General features: G+C 39.4%; 3 protein-coding genes across 5 annotated transcripts in view; all 3 read left to right on the top strand.

Annotated features, from left to right (window-relative positions):
• NADK2 (NAD kinase 2, mitochondrial) overlaps positions 1 to 20,647 on the top strand; it is a 367,514-nt gene that overhangs the window by 228,563 nt on the left and 118,304 nt on the right. The window lies entirely within an intron of this gene.
• The window catches only part of LOC126036567 (arginine-glutamic acid dipeptide repeats protein-like), a 178,969-nt gene that overhangs the window by 137,470 nt on the left and 20,852 nt on the right, over positions 1 to 20,647 (top strand). The window lies entirely within an intron of this gene.
• LOC126036556 (ran-binding protein 3-like) overlaps positions 1 to 20,647 on the top strand; it is a 33,302-nt gene that overhangs the window by 11,690 nt on the left and 965 nt on the right. Inside the window, exons 5-14 of the mRNA XM_049796495.1 lie at positions 527 to 601; positions 1,464 to 1,538; positions 2,191 to 2,315; positions 2,788 to 2,891; positions 8,014 to 8,098; positions 9,210 to 9,309; positions 10,442 to 10,572; positions 11,513 to 11,633; positions 12,235 to 12,377; positions 15,647 to 15,839. Coding sequence (XP_049652452.1) covers positions 527 to 601; positions 1,464 to 1,538; positions 2,191 to 2,315; positions 2,788 to 2,891; positions 8,014 to 8,098; positions 9,210 to 9,309; positions 10,442 to 10,572; positions 11,513 to 11,633; positions 12,235 to 12,377; positions 15,647 to 15,839 — 1,152 coding nt within the window. The remainder of the gene's footprint in view (positions 1 to 526; positions 602 to 1,463; positions 1,539 to 2,190; positions 2,316 to 2,787; positions 2,892 to 8,013; positions 8,099 to 9,209; positions 9,310 to 10,441; positions 10,573 to 11,512; positions 11,634 to 12,234; positions 12,378 to 15,646; positions 15,840 to 20,647) is intronic.

Raw genomic sequence — 20,647 nt, forward strand, 5'->3', positions numbered from 1 at the left:
GTGTACACTGTATTTTGTTTTATGTAGTCCTGTGACATACCTGAATGTAGCTATGAGGCTTTAAGAGAACCTAAGTTTGGTTTACTCTGAAAATTATACTGAGATCATACACAAAAAATCATAGATATGGTAGAAATGTTAGAGTATGCCTATACCAAAAAACAAAGTGGGGTATAGGAGGAAGCTTGAGTGATTGACCTCTTGATTGTCCACACTGCTTAATTGATAGCTAACTCTCTGCTTCTGTTTTGAACCTCCCAAACTAGCAGTCTCCAAGACAGAGCTGTTACAGAGTGGACTAGCTGTAAGTAGCGTGCCTAAGCCAGGCTGTGCTGCTTGGCCTCAGAGACCTCTCTGATTCAGCAGCACAGGCATAACCTAACAGTGTACTTCAGAAAGCTGGTAGTTAGCAGGTAATAATTTATTCTACTGCCAATGAAGGCATGACATCAAATTGGCTAACCTTAAAATTAATCTTCTTTTTTTCCTCCGAGCAAATGATAATTTGAGTCTTTTATCCTTTCAGATACAACTGTCGCTCAGAAAAGAGGGAGATCATCTTCCTTTACCATCCTTCCTACTTTCCCTCCCTCCCAGCCAGGTAACTGAAAAAACCCCAAACAAAACCAATAAACATTTATGTAGAAAAGCAGGTATTAGCTAAAATAAAAAGGTGTACAGAAATGCTTTTTCTGCAGGACAGAGCTGGGGTGCATTGGACTAGTCTGGTATTTGGACAGAAGAAAGGAATGTTTTAGGAGGAGGACTGGCAGTTCAATAGAAGAAATGTTTTATGTGTTTCCCAAATGTTTTACAGGTCCTTGGCAGGCATTGGCATAAAGGATTTCTAAACAATCTTAAGAGGACACAAGATTGTTTTAGCAGCACACCGTGCCCTTTTTGCAATGAAAAAGTTGTGCTTATCTTGTGTCATTTTACAGGATGTGGTACATGGTTGCCATCACTTTCTGGCTGGTGTTTGCTATCTTGATTAAAATGGTGAAAGCATCAGTCGTGCACCACCATCATTATAGTAAGTTATGAAAGCCTTTTTAGCAGAACAGGGCAGGGCACATTTATTTATTCCCATGTTCTTGGGCGTCATTTACTTATCTTAAAAATGCCTAAGACTGAACCAGATAGCATTGCCATTTCAATAGCTTTTGCAAACCAGCAGCACCTGGTTTTCAAAGCTGTCGAAGGATTTTATGAATTTAAAACATCCATTAGTATCCAAAGATTTCTGTCTCTGACATAGCCAGAAAAGCCATGGTGCTTTCTGTGCCTAAGTCTACCCACCTGTAAAATGGAGACAGTAACAGTTATCTCAGAGATCTTGTTTAGATTAATAGGTTTGAATATTGCTCATGTACTACCAAAATAGGAAGGGGTTACAGAGATGTGAATTAATAATTCAAATTTGTTACTACTCACTATTAAAGTTTAAATTCCTTGTTCTGTAGTAAAGAAGAATAACATATTCATGACCTCAGCTCTTCTTCAAAGAAACCCTGACTTGATCAGAAGTACAAAAGAAGGTAACTGTCAATGCAATATTTATTCACTGTACTTCCACAAAGGCATTCTTAACAGACCAAGAAGACATAAAAATGACAACTCTTCTCTATGCTGAGTGATAGGCTAAGAATCTTTGTGACATAAGTTATTTGTTTGACAGTGTAAATATCCTGTGAGCTCTGTTCTGAGCCGCTGCTCTGACTACTCAATTCCTGAGTGGACTGAATATAACCTTGAATAGTGAAATTCCACATTCCTAACTGAATAACTCTGCTCCTGGAGAGGGTAGTGAAGAACCGTCTTGGCGTCTGCAGGTGCAGGATTAAATTTGAAATAGCAGAAGACAGATCTAACACAAAGCAGTAAATATAAGTATAAATATAAACACGTATTTAAATACATAAATACAAATATATTTTATACATCTAAACAACTATTTTTTTTTATTTAACACATTATCTTTTAATTCTGGTAGGATCATGGGGTTGGTGTCACTACAGAGTTGTGCATTTTAGAATGGATTACAAAATTTCAGAATGTGTAGCAAGTAAACAATAAATGCTATTTAAATATGCTTTGAAGCTTTCAGTTGAAGGAGGCAAGACACATAGGTATGAATTAGATGGGAAGAAAAAGTCTCTGTTTAAATATTTTGTCTTTGTATTTTGCAAGGATCCTTGTCACAAAGTCAATTGCGGAATGTCATTAGACCTGCCATTTTACAACCCCCACAAGCCCTGGCCTGTCCTGAAAATCCTGTAGTATCTCCAGTGACTAAGAAAGAAGCATATGTTCAGGTAAAAAGAAAAGTAGTTTTACTGGCTAATGTATGTTTGCAGCTCAAATACAAAAACCCAGTGCTGTCTTAAAGCAGTTAATTATTCCACTGCCTGATTTTCAAGAAAGTTCCCCTCTCAGTTTCAGTGGAATCGATGGATCTCTGACATGGTGTGAACTGTTAAGCTCGTGCTGGCTGTGTTTGAAAAAACATCTCTTCTCTGCAGGCTGTCTCAGCTTTCAGATATCAGGGTTCTGTGGGCAAACCAGCTTTGGGAATTTTTTGGATTTTGTTTATTTAGAAAGCAACATTTTAGCATTTTGATTAAGGGCACTGGCTTAGTACACAGCTGGAGGAAGCTCAGCCAACTACCGCATATATATATATATATATATATATATACGCCTCGGTGACTCTGGACTTCTAGCAGACCTGTTTATAGCAGAAAATAAGCTTGGTCTAATTAATTCATCGGGTTTTACCATTCCTAGCTATCTGAAGACAGGTCTTATTCCTCAGCTGAGAATTCAGTGAGTTCCAAGACAGCAGTGAGGTCATCTACTACCATGAATCTTTCTACCTCTAAAACAACACAGTAAGTTTTTCTTTATTGTATTCCTGCACCATTTTGTCATTTGGCCTATGGCACGCCCTTTTGTCCTACATGTCTAACATGGTACTAAGCCCGTGGTATCTACACCCACACAATGCTCAGTGGTGTTTGTGTGTAGTGCCAGAATTTGTGGGTACTGACTTGAGCTCCGTACACCACAAGAAATGGACTCCTGCTGGAAATTAATCTCTGTGGGACAGATTGTTTCTCATTAGCAACCCCCAAGCCAGAAACTATTTTGGTTTGCCATGTCATGCAGCTTTGGCAGTTCAAAATATGTCCCAGTTTTGAATGTTTACAGTCATCTTTGTGTCCCTTTGGAGAGCTCTATTCTGATTGCATGGCTGCTGCATCTCATAAACAGATGCAGAGAAACTCAGCAATTACAAAAATATGTGAGCATCTTGGACACAGAAGACATGAAGACGACCATACAGGACTGATCTGGAAGACAAGGTCAGTGCTGCAACTGATCTTCTACTTCCGTGCACACGCCAGAGTTTCTGGGATGAACAGCTGGCTGTGATGATTGTGGTAGGGTGGCATCTTTGTGCAGACATGGGTTGACCAGAACAGGCTTGAATGTCTGCATGAGGAAGCTGACTTGCTTGGGCTAGGACGTTGCCCCTTGCCTCTGACTGAAAGAGCTCATACCGGTGCAGAAGCGGGCTATTGCCTCTCTCTGGAGACTGGCTCATGAGAATGTTAGGTCTGTGGTTAGCCAGCAGGTTATCTTGTAGGTATTAATACTGCTTGCTGATGGTTGATGAGGGTTGTTTGCCTGGAAGTTGTGAGCATCAGGAATACGCCTGAGATCAGTTGTGATGAGAGAATGACATTTTAAAATGGCTAGGGCCACAGATAGCACATCTGGGATGTTGCCTCCTTTCCCCCTCCCACCCAAAGAGGGCAGAGAACGTCTTAACTGCAAAGGAGTCCAGTCCAGTCTCCTTCAGGGCTGGATGGGCCACAGATAAAGCTTCCTGCACACAACGTTTGGGATGCACAGTGCTGGGGTTCTGAGGAAGTAAGGAGTGTTTAGGTGCACAGAGAACTTAGATTCTTAGTCTTTGTCAACAAGAAGAGCATAATTAGAGGGCAGATGCTCACTGTGATTTTGGAAGAGCCAGCCTGTCCTTGTCTATCACAGTTAATGCTGTCTATCACAGTGATGGTGCCCTGTGAGAACAACATGGAGCCAACAGAGCATGCTGGAATTTTAGCAGATTCAAAATGATGGCAATGCATATACCAGAAAAGCTAAAGGGAAGGTGGTACTGACTTCAAAATCAGTTGCTATCGCTACTCAAATCTATTTACTTTCTGTCAGCTGCACAATATCTCGGAAAAGATAGGTGAGTGGCTTTCTTTTGTGAAGTAGATGGACACAGAAATGCAATGCAGTGTTTGAGTGCTGACAAGTTACAAGACTTAAAAGTGCTTATGGTATTTCTTTTCCTTTTCTTTTTTAAAAAGGAAATTGCTAATCTCTTTGGGGTATTCATGCCTCATTAATTCTGCATATCGCAGTTGTGGTAAATGTTGGTTTATTTGACAAGTTGAAAACTAATTTAAATACAACCAGGTGCTTACTGCTCTTCTGAGATTGCAGGGGGTGTAAGTGCCATTCTTCCGATGTGTATTAAGTGACTGATGCTTTAAAATACTTCAGTAGAGTCTTTTGGGCATAGCTGTTTTCTCATAGATAGCTTGACAACAAGTATTCAAACAAACAACTTTATTATAAACTCCGTATACATGCTAAACAGTAGTAAACATTGCAGCCAGACCTGCTCATTGCTAAGTAAAGAATTTTCTGAGTTTGTTTTTAATTATCAGTCGAGATGTAGCTAGTGTTTATTTACAAAATAAAATGCAGACACACTCAACAGCAGGGATTGCTGCTGCCTGCAAACGTCCCTCTTGCTTTCCCTCCTCTTCCACCTCTTCTCTATGTGACATGATTCTGTAGAGAGATGAATGAAAATGGTTTGTTAGCCCTCTGCAGTTGCTGCAGCTGTCCACGTCCCAGGAAACCACCAATGGTTCCGTTTCCTGAACGGGCTGTAGTAATGAACTGAAAAGAAGAAATTTGCAGTTTCTTAAGTCGGCTTAAAAACTTGGAGAGAAGATTGTGTCGTAAGTGACAGAAATGTAATGCTGGGAAAGCTCAGGCTTCTGGTCATGTATTCAGCTCTGCACAAGGATTTGCTTGGAAAACTGACAGGGTTTAAGGCCGGCACTGGAACTGGCAGCTACTCAGACCCTTCTGGACACTCTGAGGACAGTACCTGGATCTACTCCCTTTCCGTAGTCCCTTTCCAGTATCTTATCCACATTTCTCCTTCTCCTGTTCTCCCTTGTTAGTGTTCATTCCCTGAATTCAGTGCCTCTGTTTTGAATCTCCATGGCAATGTCATCCCGGGCACACTTTGTTCTTGCCCTGCAGCAACATAAGGGTATTGAAGTTTTAATACAGCTTTAAGGCTGGCACTTCCAATTAACTGTCCGGAAGAAGAAAGATCCTGCACCAGTTACTTCTTCCTTACATTTCCAAAAATAATCAAAATCCATTTCCCACATTATTTCTTTTGAGACAAACCTCTACTTTCAGGTTTTTTTACTCTTCCAGACTGCTATCCTTCCCAAGTTGCTACCGGAGCAGCCTAGAAGCAGCCGACAAAATTTCGGGATGCAAACTGATCACAATTCAGTCAATTTTAGTGGGCAGTTTTCTTAAGGATTAGAAACTCATTAGTTTAAACACACTTTAGATTCCCTGTTCATGGCCCAAAACACATATGGAAGGCTTCAAGGCTGAAAAGGGATGGATTTTCTGATTTCTTTTTCTTATTTGCTCTTAGTCTTAGCAACACATCGAGCATGAGAATGTTAAGGAATATTTTGTTCTTCAAGTGTAAAATGGAGATAGCTTGTCCTTGGGAATTCCTTCATCCTGTGTGAAGAGATTTCAAGCGCACTGTATTTGTGAACACAGAAACTAAGTTTTAGAGGCAACCGCCAAAGTTCTGGCAACAAACCCAGCTTCTTAACAGGAATATCCTCTGCACGACATAGGTGCTGTTAAGCCCTCCCAAGGGTGATGAATGATCTGGAAGAGCAGATAAGTGGTGCTGAAGTATGCAGTTTGTGACAGAACATCAGATTGTCTTCCTGCCAAGTCATCCTTCTGGAAGAGGAAGAGACTAGAACTTGGATGGTTTTGCCTTGTGGCCAGCAAGAGATGCAGTGATTAAGCTCTACAGAACGCATAGAATCATAGAATCATTTAGGTTGGAAAAGACCTTCAAGATCATCGAGTCCAACCATCAACCATGCCCACTACACCATGTCCTGAAGTACCCCATCTACTCGATTTTTGAATACCGCCAGTGATGGTGACTCAACCATTTCCCTGGGCAGCCTATTCCAATGTCTGACAACTCTTTCAGTAAGGAAATTTTTCCTAATATCCAATCTAAATCTCCCTTGCCGCAACTTGAGGCCATTTCCTCTCGTCCTATCACTAGTTATTTGATAGAAGAGACCAGCACCCACCTCACTGCAGACCCCTTCAGGCAGTTGTAGAGAGCGATCAGGTCTCCCCTCAGCCTCCTCTTCTCCAGGCTAAACAGCCCCAGCTCCCTCAGCCGCTCCTCACAGGACTTGTGCTCCAGGCCCCTCACCAGCTTGGTTGCCCTTCTCTGGACACGCTCCAGCACCTCCATGTCTTTCCCGTAGTGAGGGGCCCAAAACTGAACCCAGGACTCGAGGTGCGGCCTCACCAGTGCCCAGTACAGGGGAACGACCACCTCCCTGCTCCTGCTGGCCACACTATTTCTGATACAGGCCAGGATGCCGTTGGCCCTCTTGGCCACCTGGGCACACTGCATGAACCACCTATAAGCCTTTTGTGAAAAAAACCCCAAAACAAACAACACCCCCCCCCCCCCGCCCCAAACCAGCAGCAAGAACAACTTCCACACGAAGTTTCCAAGGACTTCCTAATGACTTTTATAAAAAGTGGATCCTGTCACATTTAAAGTGGCTGTGTAATTAGCAGGTCAAATCACAGCTGTACTTACATTAGAATATCCTTGAATGTAATCCACAAGTAATACACTTTTTACAAGTTGTGAGTATGTTACTATTTAAAAATGCATTCGCTACCTTCTCTTAAAACCTGAGAGGTAAGAGGCTAACTGAGAGTAGTTAAACTCAGGGTGGCAATGCAAAAAAAAATTGATGTTTTTTATCTGGAAAACCTGAGACACTAAGAAGGAAGAAGGGACAGAGGAGGAGAAGGACAAGTGTTGTTTTAATGTATCTTCTGCCAGAACCAGTCACATTCCAGATCCTAAATGTAAAGTGATGTATCTACTGTATGAAATTTTCTCCTCAATCTGTATCCCCAATCTATAGCGGGCCAGTACCAAAGGATTGCAAGTATTTAGTTTTCTTCACTTCTTATTTTAAGTATATCTATGGAACAGGTCATTGAAAAATGGAGAGAAGATCTTTCTTCTTGTTTTAGTTATAACTTCTCATAAGCCACCTGCTATCATGCCTTTACATTTTTGCAGTATTTATGTGAATTGAAAGTGTGTGCATTAGAATACGCTGCTTCTCTGCCTTTCCAAGACATTAGGTAGATGACCGAGGAGTGCCTGTAAGGCATTGGGGAGGACATTATTCTGAAGGGCATGAGAGCTGTAGGAACATGAAGGGATAATTGTTAATCATTGGTAGTCTTTTGGTGGAGCAAAAGGAAACAGGGAAAGAAATGTAACGCATTAAAGTTTCTGGAGTAAGACACTTACCTGAGGAGGAGGCGGCATGTTGTTTTGCTTCTTATTCTTCGCTTTTAAGGAACATCCTCAGTAACCTTCATGAAATACAGTGTGATACTCTGTTCCTTTAGTGAAATGTTACAGAGAGAATATTCTCAGATTCTCTTAAAAGATTTTGTCTGATTACTTAAGTAGTCATTTTTTGTTTGTCTTTAATGTAAGGTGTGGAAAAGTAAATGCGTGAACTTATTTGTATTCTTTACAAAGTTCTAAAGAGTTCTAAGTCACATTGTTATGTTATTTTGTTCCCACAGAAGTCAGTTGTTTGAAGATGAAAGTGTACAAAACAGCAGCAATTCTGATTTTGTGTTTGGAGAAAACATGGTTGAGAGAGTTTTGGTAAGATCAGTAAATGCTGGCAGACTTTTTATCAATGTTAATGTACTCCTGAGTATAATTTTTTTCAGAGATTGATTCTTTTTAGGTCATCCTGTTCTTTTAAAGATGTGAGAAAATATGATTCCAATGACTGTTGAGGAGAAAGTAACTTAATATTTGCTGTAGAAGGGGTAGGCATCTCTATCTTCCCCGTCCTAGATAAGTACTCCAATTACTAGCCTGTACTAGTACGCACTTCTCTTTTGCTCATTTTTTAACCCGAAAAAGTTTGGTTTTATATTCCATGTAAAGTGGGACAGCTAAAATACAAGATAAAAGAATGTGCTCCATACTGCTCTAATAATTTCCATTGTAACTGTTAAGAGATGGGAGAAATTAGTATGAGGGGAAAATCGAACATCCATCCTAGATAGCGTCCGTGTTCAACTATGTTGTATGTGCTGTGAGATAGCTTAATGGATCAAGTCCTGAAGGAAACTCAGACAAAAAGGTGGTTCCCAAGCTGAGGACTGCACCATTTAAAAGGGAATTGAAATTCAGTTTCTAGTAGAAGTAGAATGAAAACAGTATGCGTATCTGCCAGTGAAAAAGCTTGGCAACCATAGGTCTGGGTTATGACTTCTGACCAGGATTTAGGTATGAGGTAGGAGTTGGGCCACTGAGCATTGTCAGGAGCCAGAAGCATTTATTTAGATATGCCTAAGGAACTTTATCTGCAAAAACTGAAGGTCGTGGAAATTCTTAATCCTTCTGAGGTTAAGTTTGTGGTGTCTGAAAGTTTTCACCTATTCTTCTGGGGCTTAAGTGCTTAAACTGGAAATTAGCTGGTACTTAAACCTCTAAGTCCTTCAGTGGATTTAAATCCTAGTCCAGGATCCATACAGAGAGGCCATTCTTCTTGGTGGGAGAAAGACATACTGATTTTATGACAATAAAGTTACTTCCACTTGAGACTGAAATTGTATCATCTGGGTCAGTTTTTACTCTGAAGATACTCCATTTTCTAATCTTCAGCCTAGCATGCATTAAATGATTCGATGTTCTATCTGATATGAAGTAACATAGCCATTTTATTTAAATAGGAATTCTTATTTCCCCTGTTTTTTCCTAGAGTCCTGAAAAGCATCCCCAGCCGTGTAATGGAGCTGATTCATACAATGGAGAAATAACATCCATGTACATAGAACCTTTTCATGTCAGTCCACAAACAAGTAAGTGTACTTAGCAAACAAGTACAGTTAGCTTTGTTACTATGTTTCACTGTATTTTAGAGGATGTCAAATGAGTGGTGGTCAATAATTTTCATCTATTCTCAAGTTATCCAGTCACTAGTACACTGGCAGCATGTGCCAAAAATCTGTGTTCAGAAAGCAGCTACAGTTTGATTTATGACGTTTGAACTGGACTAACTTCAGAATGAATGATCTAAGTTACTCAGGAAAGGATGGAGTTTTATGGATTATTATTATTATTTATTACAGATTATTATTTTTTATTACTTGAAAAAAATGTGGTGAACTTTGTGAATGCCTTTTGGACCGCATTTTTGAACTACGTTTTTTAAGCTGTCTGCTGCTTGTATTTTGTGACTGTTCATATAAATTACTTTGCCATATTTGTATCCTAATTGGAGGACTGAAACTTCCAGACAGACAGATTTCGGGGTTTGTTTGTGACTTTGGTGTGAGCTTTTCTACTAGGCAAGCCACATAAACCTAGGCTGTGAGGGAATCCAAAGAAGGCCCATATCCTGAGCCCTCTTGCCAAATTTTGCACCCTCTTTACTAATGGATGTCTTGGATCCTCATCCGCTTTGTATGAAGATTCTTACAAGTAAAAAAAATAAAAAATTAAAGCCTATGGAAAACGTATCTAGATCGTGCAAAATACAAAATTTTGTAACAATGTTCCTTTCAAATCTTGTCCTTTCGTGTTCCTGTCAAGTATTCATTGTATAGGTATTACTATTCTGAATACTAGGATGTGTGTCTTTCATTATTTATTAATCTGCCCAGCAATATGACAGGCAAGTTTCATTTTGAAAATCAACTTCTAATTATTTAGGGCTTGTTTCTGCAAGTTGTCCCTTGGGGCAAACCTCTGCAACTGCAGAGAGCCCTGTTCTATTCAAAATGAGTCTGAACAGGTGAGACATTTTGCATTATTCCAGCCTTTTTCTCTTGTATTTACTGCTTTGGCCAAAAACTTGTTAATAGCACTAAAGAATATCAGATACCACAGGGTTTACTGACGTCGCAGGCCATCCTATGTCCTAGTTTTGTTGTTCTGAAAATACTCCCCGTACAGAAAGGATTTCCTTTTTTTTTTCCCCGCCTCCTACAGAAACAGCTTTGTTGAGGAATGCAACACTAAATGAATCAGCAGCTGCTTCTATTTGCAAGCCAGTAGAGAAAATTCTGTTAGATAAAGTTGACGTTATAACTGGAGAAGAAGCAGAACACAATGTGTTACAGGTATGTATTTCATAAAGCCTTGATGGTGAGCAGTTTTGTGGTTGAGAAGATCATCTAGATCTATTACAGATCTGACAATAACTTCAGTTTATATTTTAAATTTTCACTTCTTTAAGATATAACTCTACTAACCCATTATTTCTATAGGCTGATATTTTCTTTTTCATATTACATTTGTTCATTTTATAGTGCCTTTCAGTAAGTGGCTGCTTCAGAACTGCGTTCTACAGTTATATTTTATAAGCATCTACACAGTGTACCAGCAGTAACTAAAACTTCAAAATTTGAACTGATTTGGGTAATGATTTTTTTTTGGACAAAACTATGTTTGGAAAAAAGCAATGTGTTGTCAAAGTAGTTAGTTTTATAGTTCATCTAAAATATCAATTATCTTTCTGGCCCTCCAGGATGTATCTTGCTATTCTTCATCTTCAAAATGTTATTTTCTCAGAAAATACCAATGATGTATATGTTTTTAAAAATCTTAACATTGAAAGTTGCATTATTTTATCATTGATTCAATCTTCTGTCTTGTCAGAACATGAAAGTTTTACTCTCTTTGGAGTGGTACTCTCCTAGTAGTGGTACTACTGGTATCCTGGTCTGCATAATGTTTCTAATGAGTGAGGGAATAAGATGTAGAACATTTGCAACAAATTCAGCTGTGGTAGTGGGTATTGCAGGTGAAGAGTTACTGAAGATGAAGTAATTGAAAAAGTAAACTGGGATTCATGCTGAATGTCCTCCATAACTAGCAGAAAGTTTAGCACACATCTGGGAGCCATTTCATTTTAAGTAATAATGGTGATAGATCTATATATCTTTCTATACATGCATATGGATGTATTAAAAGCCGTATCAAAAGGTTTGAAAACATAAAGTTTTAGAACCAGTAATATTAACATTGGCTGGCAATTTCCATTATGTATTTCTCTTTCAGATCAACTGCAAGCTTTTTGTATTTAACAAGCTTTCTTTAACCTGGATTGAAAGAGGCAGAGGATCCCTGAGGCTTAATGACACTTCCAGCAATAAATGTGGAATGTTGCAGTCAAGGCTAAGTAAGAATTAAGTAACGAAGTAACACATACACAAAACACTAAATAACTTGTACTGTTGCTGGCTAGCATAAGTTTATTTCAGAACATTTAAAACTGAGTAGCTAGTTTTATTTAAGTCAAGTTGCTGGCCATCTTTTTAACATTGCCTGATAAAGTTACCTGTGTTACAAACTGAGGTACTGGGCATTTTTCACTGTTTGTACACTCACGCTTGCATATGTTGTTGGGTTCTGTGTAATTGTGCTGCAGTGTATCTTTAGCTCAGTCACCAGTCTGACAGTTTACTCCCTTTTGGTTCTGCTTTTCCAGGATTTTCCAAGTGACTGTTTCAGGTCACTTCTAGAATGTTGTTGTTACTGTGCTATCATTTTTTGTACTGTATTGCACAGTTTCAGCAGATTATTTGCTTTGTATGCCAGATGTATTGAAAAAACTAATATATTTTGGTATTTTAAAAAATAGTTATCTCATCATGTCAGGTTTTAGACCTAATTAAAAAGAATAACTCATGAAAATATTAGTTGTATACAAGTGCTAGAGAAGACTGCTGCAGTGAAAACGAAGATGGTTCCAATGCCTTATATAAACCTTCTTATTTTAGTTATGCGAAATCAAGGCAGCCTGAGACTGATTCTCAACACCCGACTGTGGGATCAAATGGTTATAAAAAGAGCAAACAGAAAGAGCCTGTGCTTCACTGCAACAGACCAAGAGGACCACTCTGTTCAAGTATTTCTAATTCAGGTAAGCAAGAGAGAAAAACCCCAGCCAAATCCCCATTTCATCTAGGATTGTGAAGACTTGCTGAGGCTCTGGTTTTAGCAAATGGCCTTTGATGCTCTGTCAGGCTGTTCAGCTTAGCTGTTACATGGCTTTTATTATGAAATGAGTTAGAAAGTGCCATCCCTTGGTATTTCAAAAAAAAGGTGTGAAGATGGGATATGGCCTTAGGGCGGACATTTCCAGACTGTGGTTCACCTGCCACTGATGGAATGGATATCATTCCAGTCATATGCAGCAACTGCTGTTTCTTACAGAAGCAACACTATTTTCTACACAGGTAGTTAGATATTCGTAAATTACTTTGGTACAAGGCAGCAGCTTTCTGCCATGGTTCTCGACACAGTGCTTGCAGTAATCCATCCAGTGTAGGACCTCCATTTCTCAGTTGAGGAGAACATAGATTTTGCAATGTCACCTTATGTAAGACAATAGTCTTGGGAATCCAGGTTTTCTCTAGCAAGGGCTGGTAAGTTGAGGATGGAAGTATGGTGGACTTAACTTGCAAATAAATAGCACATATGTCCTAGGTTAAGAAGTGAGAGCATCCACCTGAGTTTAAGGATGTCTCCGGTTTCCCCAGTAGACCTTTCTGGGAAGGGTTCAGCCTCCTGGGCAAGAAAAATAACTCGCCACTTCCAGGAAGTGTCACATGTCATACACAAGCAAAGCACTATGCACCTTATATGCCAGCACTGTAAGTCTGTCACTTCCAAACAGTTATTGACTTATGTATGGCTGTGCTGGACAGCTGGTCTGCCTGTGAGAATTAGAAATGTTCTGGATTGCCAGATGTGCTGCACAGTTTTTCTAGTGTATATAAATGTAAACATCCCTTAAATTCTGTTGTGGCACTTCTGGACAGCAAAAAAAAGACATGTATTAGGAAACCAAGGTACATGTGTGTGGCAAGGGTTGCAGGAAGCTACTTCTACAGTCGTCACTGAAGCGGCGGGTATCCTTCCCTATAGCTAGTATCCAGCCAAACTAACACTGAGACTCTTGAGTGTGGAAGGCAGATTGGTCAATGCGTGAGACACCCAGCAGGCACTGCCAGAGCCTCGGCATGTAAGTAGGCTGGTCTAGTAGTCAGTGGAGCCCACTCCTCCAAGGCACCGGCAGATATTTTTAACTGCCATTTAAATTTGGTTTTCCCATGTCCCATGAATGATTGATACATTTGGTTCAGGGATATTATCCAAAGGGCTTCTCATGAGTGAGGGAGAAGAGTCATATGATGCTGACTACAAAGTAGGTGGTCCACAAGACTCCATTCGGTTGATCCTACAGTACTCACCCAGGTTTGCGCAGAGGGCTGGCCCTGCCCACTCCCCCATGCTTGTTTCTCCCTCCTTGCTTTTGGTAGCATTGGAATTCATACAGCTATGAGTGAGGCAGATCAGAGAACTGATCTGGGTGGGCTTTTTTTGGTTTTGCTAATTTCGGTTTTCAGCTTGATTCTATTCACCCTGTGATTGCCCTAACGGTGGTACTGGCACAATGGAGAGGGTAGAAATGAAGGGTCAGAGGATGTACGGAGGCGAGTCCACCCCTCTTGGCAGAAGCCAGAGTTCATACTAGATTAAAGTGACAAAGGAACTCTGGCTTTTCAATGAATAAGTAAAAAGCTACCAATAGAAATGATCAGACTGAATAGCTGCCTTTTTCATATTTATGACCCTGCGTTTCCTGAAAAGCCCTGTTATCTTCAGAGCTCAGATTTGTCCACTGAGAACTGCAGTTTGCAGTTGAGACATCTCAACAACTCTGAATTGCTTTCTTCTTTGCCCGGCTGTAGGGAGAGAACGGTTTGCTGCTGCAAGTCTGGGTGGCACAGAAGGCAACCCTGATCTGCTGCTGCTTCCCAATTCGCATGCTTTTCCACCTGTACACACTGAAAGGTGTCATTCCAATCCAAACAACATGTATTTATTCCTATTGCCAAGAGACACAGATAGAAATTACTCTATGTGATGCACAGAAGTGGAGAGCTGGACTACAGAAGACCATATGTAGTTACCCTCTGGTAGATGATCTGCTTCATGACAATGTAAGAAGTACTCTACTGGTACTTCTGGCAATGCCCAAATGCAGTGCTTTTAGGAAGCCCAGGCAAACATGGCCACTTTGTATGGTCTGTTCACCTCATTGACCCCCAGCATCCTTCAGTGTTGGATTAGAGATGTGAGAACATGCACCCCTACTTGTTTCCTTTGCTATCTATTTTGTGAAATGATTGCCCCTGAATTTTTCCAATTCCTTTTTTTAAACTTTTGTGACTATATTTTTGACCTGCTGTTTTTAATTTACATTGTCTCTCCCCCCTCTCTCCTGAAACTGCAAATATAGAAGTTATTACTCAACTCTGTGAAAAAGCACTTTCTTTTATGCTGATCCTCTACTGCTTTCATTAAGCGTACGCTCGTGCATTTATTGTGTGGTTTGATGAACAGCCATACCATATGCAGTTTATCTACCACTTTTATAATTTTGAAAACCTTAGTTATACCCCATTCTTATCCTTCTTTTCAAACTTGAAGTGTCTCAACTCTTCCTAAGGAGCTGCATCACACCCTTGATCATTTTTGGTGGCCTTCTCTTTCCCTTCTTTAATTGTGCTATATCCTTGAGATGTGATGGCCAGAACGGAACACAGTACTCAGGACATGGCTGCTTGAAGGTTTTATGTACTGGCAAAATGCTGCCTTGTCTAGTTCTCAGTACTCTTCTTGATGCTTATCTTCTGTTCAAAAATAGCAGCAGAATTCATAGTATCTTTAAATATTATAATCACAAATAATTTTTTGTAGTTAGGTTTTAAAATTCTTACATTCTGTAAACCAAAATAATGTAATACATATATTAACATTTCAGTGCTTTCTTACTTCTCGAATCATACTCGGGAATTGTCTGGAATATCGAGTACTCGGTACAAACTGAGCCATTCTTCAGGGGAAATTATTTTTAAGCTTATGTTTCTTGTAACTATAGGGAAAATAATCAACAGCTACATATTGCAAAACTCAGACCACTTAAAGAAGCGTGACCTTATTTGTATTTAAATTTATTTTCTGAAATGAATTATTAAGTGTGAATCTTAAATGGATTGCTGTGATTAAAAAGGACAAAATAGAGCTCCTTCATTACTTTTGAAAATTTCTCAGTCAGCTTCTCTATGACAAACAGAGGGTTTTCTTGGTTAGTTTGGACTGAATGCATTTTATGTTTTGCAGGCAAGCTCAAAAGACACCGAATACCTGTATGCAGCAATGCATCACCGCCTTGTGGCATTGCGAAGCTTTGCTGAGCAAGAGCCAGATGCCAATCAAGTAGATGCAGAGTCAGAAATAGCTTTTGAGCCATTAAACTGTGATAGTGATGATGAAGATGATGAAAAAATAACTCAAGTGAGCAGCAGTGGATATGGTAAGCAGAAATTTTCCTGGGAATGCTGTAATCCTTTCAAGGTATTTTCTTGCAAGCAATGACAATTGTACTACTTTTTTTTTTTTTTCGTGCTGACTATAACTGCCATCTGTTACAGATACCCTTTTTCACGTAGAAGACGGTAATTCCTTTTAGTATTTTGACTTACTACTGTTAAAATGCAAGGTTTTGCCAGATCAAGCTTCTACACATCTTTATAGCAGTGGAATACTCTTTTGACAAAAGGCTGAGGGTTAAGAAATTTTAATATTGTCAAGCTTTACCTAAAAGTTTCTTCAGTATATTTCAGTAGAAATGACTAGAGGTATTGAGATACTAGGTGTTCCTTGAGTAAGTGAAAGTTGAGTCCATTCACATCAGCGCTTACGTAGTTACTAAGGGCTTGAAGTGTAATGTGTTTACTAAGATAATTTATTATGCAGTGGTTACCTTGATTTAAAAGACTGATTCTTGATCAGCTATAACAACTACCTCATTAGGAAATCTGAAGGTCAAGATTTATGCACCGGTTTTGCCAGCCTTCTTCAACGTCACAAAAATGTAGGCTCCTCAAAGGGAAGAATGCAACTAAAACAAGATATAAGGGGCAAGCTGCTGACTTAAACCTTCTCTAGAAGCTGTTAATACAGCTCACAACAAGGCTGGGGTCACATTTGCAGAAAGCAAGGCAGAAACAGCTGTCAGACTTAAAAGCTCTTCTATCTTAGCAAAAGACAAGTCACATTTCTGGGGCAAATTCACTTGCTTGTGCCAAACAGCTACAGTGGATACAGGAGCTGCCAATTACATTCAATTTTCTAATAGAAGGACTACAGCGGGCATGTTTGAGTTGTTGCTCATGGCATTAGTTTCCCTCTGCAACTGAGCAACATACTGTCCTTATATTGTAAACTCTTCCTTTTAACAACTATTCAACAAGAATTAAGTCATGTATGAGTAACAGCTACAAGTGACTGTTTCCTTAAGGAAGTCTTTTTTCACCTTTAGGCAAATAGATTGCAGTTTACAATGCTCGTTCCCATTATTAATTGTTGTTTAACTACATTTCAGTAGCATTCAGTGCTCTAAGCAAAGCATGATGCTCTTATACAACATTTTCTCACAAATACCTTTTTTCTGTTTAGGAAATGGGAAAATTGTTAGCTGTGAGAACTCCCTGGATTGCTCCCAGATAATCCAAAATTCCCTCTGTAATTCCTACATAGTCTCTATTGGCTTTTACAAAGAGTTACTGGTAACTTGGAAACTCTGGATGGAGCTTGATTCCTTTCCAGAATTCTTGATAAGAATTCTTTGTTCTTCTAGGGGAAAAAAAAAAAGAGGGGAAAGGGAATGTCAAAGCAGTGTAGGAGCACAAATTTACAAGTTAAATATTTATTTTGATTTGCAGAGACTTCTGATACAAATATTCAGATGGCAGCCAGCAAACAGATTCTGAGATATGAGTGTCAGGTGCTGTTTTTTCTTGATCTTTTAGTTTAAGCATCTGTCCTTCGTTTACGTCCAGTTACTGACAGCAATTCTAACAATCCCTTTCAGCTGCTTTTTCGATGACTTCTAGCATTTCCTGCTTATCTTAATCTCTTCTATTATTCTTAGAGCCACAAGGTTTTAATTTTGCATACATGTCAGTTACTGGTATCCAAGTCCCACTTACTTTACTTGCAGACATTCACCTCTTACACATGCCTATCCCTGGAACTCCCATTTCCAAGACAGGAGGAAAAATATACCTCATGGGTTTAGAACAGGGTGAGGTCAGTTTTAAATATCAGCATAGAAGCATCCATTTGGATGCAAGAGATTAGATCCTGCATATTTAAGAGCATTTGTTTAAATCTTTCATTTTCATGTGTTCTTTTTCTTTGAAGGATGTGTGTGAATAAGTCATCTTCTTTTTATTGATGTAATTCTGTTTCAGAGATTACCTCTCCTTAAGACCACATACATGTTAAGAAGCTAAGTCCTCAGTGACTGCTTCATTACAATAAATAGAAAGTATGCCTGCATTTTATTTCCTTCCATTCTACCTGTTTTGTCTCAAAAGAAATCAATTATAGTTCTTTCTTTTCTCAATACAGGCAATTTCCTTCTTGTTAAACTGAATAACACAGTTCCCTAGATTATGATATCTATTTCATGACACTGTAAAAGACATGAAAAAATAGATAAGAATTATCTTTAGTGCTAGAGACTGAGGAAGAAGGCAAATGATATATGCCGTAAGTGAAGTGTTATGAACACTAAAGTGATCCTATGTTTGTTTGCAAGACATTTTGGTAAGAATTTTTTACACAGAATTCTTCATTAACAGGATGTTAATGATGTATAAGGACACTGTATAAGGTAGTAGAGGTATCTCTACCATTTTGCAAATTCAGTATAGATATTTACTCCAGCATTTTTTAAATTCTTTATTGCTTTACTTTCAAGCAGAGATACTATTTTCATAAAGTCCATAAAGAATAAGTTGCTGCACCTGCTCCTTTTATCAGATAATATTTTACCAGTTACAGCTTGGATATTTCTACCAACAAATTGCTCTGTAAACCTAAGTGCAGAGAAACAGAACAATTAATCTTTAAGCGGATTTTGAGAATGGATAAGATCAATAACTCTCTGGGAAGTATTAATCTTTTCCCACTGAATACAGAGTGAGCCGAGGAGATGAATTCAGACTAGACAGCAAACTTCTAGGCTGACCAAAGTCAAGCAAATCTCTTCGTCCATTTCTTTCATTGCTAGTTCATTTCTCTGCTAAGTATTGTAACTGTGTTTGCCTCCAGTTGTCTTTGTTAGATTTAGGTGAGGACAGATGAGCAGAATTCTTTATTACACGTAAGAAAAATTTTCTCAGTAAATAACAAATAAAACAATGAAAAATGCTGATTGAGTGATTGGACCAAGAGTGCTCCCTTCTGAGGGAAATGCCACTGGCCTGAGACAGTTCCGTGACTCTCCCCTTTAGTTTTTCCTCTCCTTGGACTTGGAAGCCTTACATTCTTTGCTGTGTGGTAGATCTGCTTCAACAAACAGAACAGAGAATTACCCTTAGCCAGACATATGGAACAGCCTAGTATGGGAGCACTGCCTTCGGGTAGACAGCGAATTGTTCCTGACCCCTGTGGATAAAGAGGACTTGGCACCCTATCAGTCTGTGTCCGGGGCTTGTTCTGCAACGAGTACCATAATGTCAGACTGTTGCCACTACCTCCTCCTGCTTTGCTAATAGATCTCAACCATCGATTTGGGGCTTTCCAGTGTGTTTGCAGACCTGTGCCAGGTGTCTGTGCAGACAAAGTCCTCTGACTCTGGCTTTTTAAGGACCTTGACTACAGGCAGTTACAAATTCAGCACATGGGAGTATTGAATTGCACTGCTAATATGCATAAATTCCATGTGTAGTTATTGGATAGACAGTTCTCTAACGTAGACACTGTGCAACTCTTGCAGGCTGCCCATCTCTTTCCACTTGGCAGCACAAACAAACCAGGCACCCGTGTCAGCTTCAAAAAACCATCCTGCCAGAACATGGAACTGTTAGAGCCCCAACACCTAAGCTTGCCATTGGTAGCAGGTGATTGGAAGTCACTGCTTAGACCCATAAGTGACCAAGATGTCTCTGAAAATGGTACTCTTGTTTCTGACTCTTCTAAGAGAGTTTTTCCGTCTTTTCTTCATAGGCATAAGGAGATTCTGTCCTTGCTCCAAAGGAATGCATTTTGATCACATTTAGAAACGCCTCCGTCATGGTCATCAGAAATAGTGGAAGGTTCTTAAAGTGCTGTAACCCCATTAGTATATAGAAAGAACTGTTATGCCTCGAGACACATGAGGCATTTCTTTCACAGGGGAGTATGAAATGCCAGTTGTAGTAGTAGAGTAGCATGGGGCTATAGGTAGCATGGTTCCTATGATTTCCATCCTTTTCCCTTTCCTGATTTTGCAGGAATTTATTTATTTGTATCCCTAAGGGAGAACAGAGAAGCTGGAAAAGTACCTGTGAGGGACAAGGACGGCGGTGTCACTAGGCAAAGAAATGCTTTACGCATTGTTTCTTACACCGTACCTCACCAATAATTCTCTTAAATCTTCTCCTAACTTCATCCTGGTTGAGGTATCCTCTCTTTTGATCGAGGTGTCCTCTCTTTCTTGGCATGGAATTTTCTTTTAGAAGCTGTTAGGGTGAATTCAAAGATGCTGGAGTCTAGGACTAGGTAAGTCCCAAGAGGTCTCTCTTGTATGTAGCCATAGACCTTAAGAGAAAACCACAGTGTGCGAAGACATCGTGTGTCCTGTATGGATCCAACAAGAATTGCATGGATTTTGGAGACTACTGGTGTGGAGAGCCAGACAGTGCAGCCTTTGTTCTATTTTACAGACCTTTTCTGGTCCACTATACAAATACCTCCCATGTTGGCCTCATTAGGACTGTCATCTGTTGGTGTTGGTCAAGATTTAAAATGTTACAAGAGCTTTTTTTATTTTTAAGTAAAATACTTCTAAAGTTCTTAAAGGAACTACTGTTCAGCAACACCACAGGAACTCCTGAAGAACTGCTATCTTTGCTTGATGTTTCTTGTCAGTTTAATTTAAATTCTTTCCAATTGTTAAGGATTCCAAATCATAAATCTCAAACACACACTCCCATACCTGATTGTGATTAAAACTGAGGAAAAGTTAAGAATTAACTTCTTTGTTGGAGTCCAAGTTTCTGCATTCTTTGCAGCAGATGTCAGTAACATCTAAAGCAGAGAAGAAGAGACAACTCTGATTGGCTTTAAATG

Source organism: Accipiter gentilis, chromosome Z, assembly GCF_929443795.1.
Source record: "Accipiter gentilis chromosome Z, bAccGen1.1, whole genome shotgun sequence".
NCBI lineage: Eukaryota > Metazoa > Chordata > Aves > Accipitriformes > Accipitridae > Astur > Astur gentilis.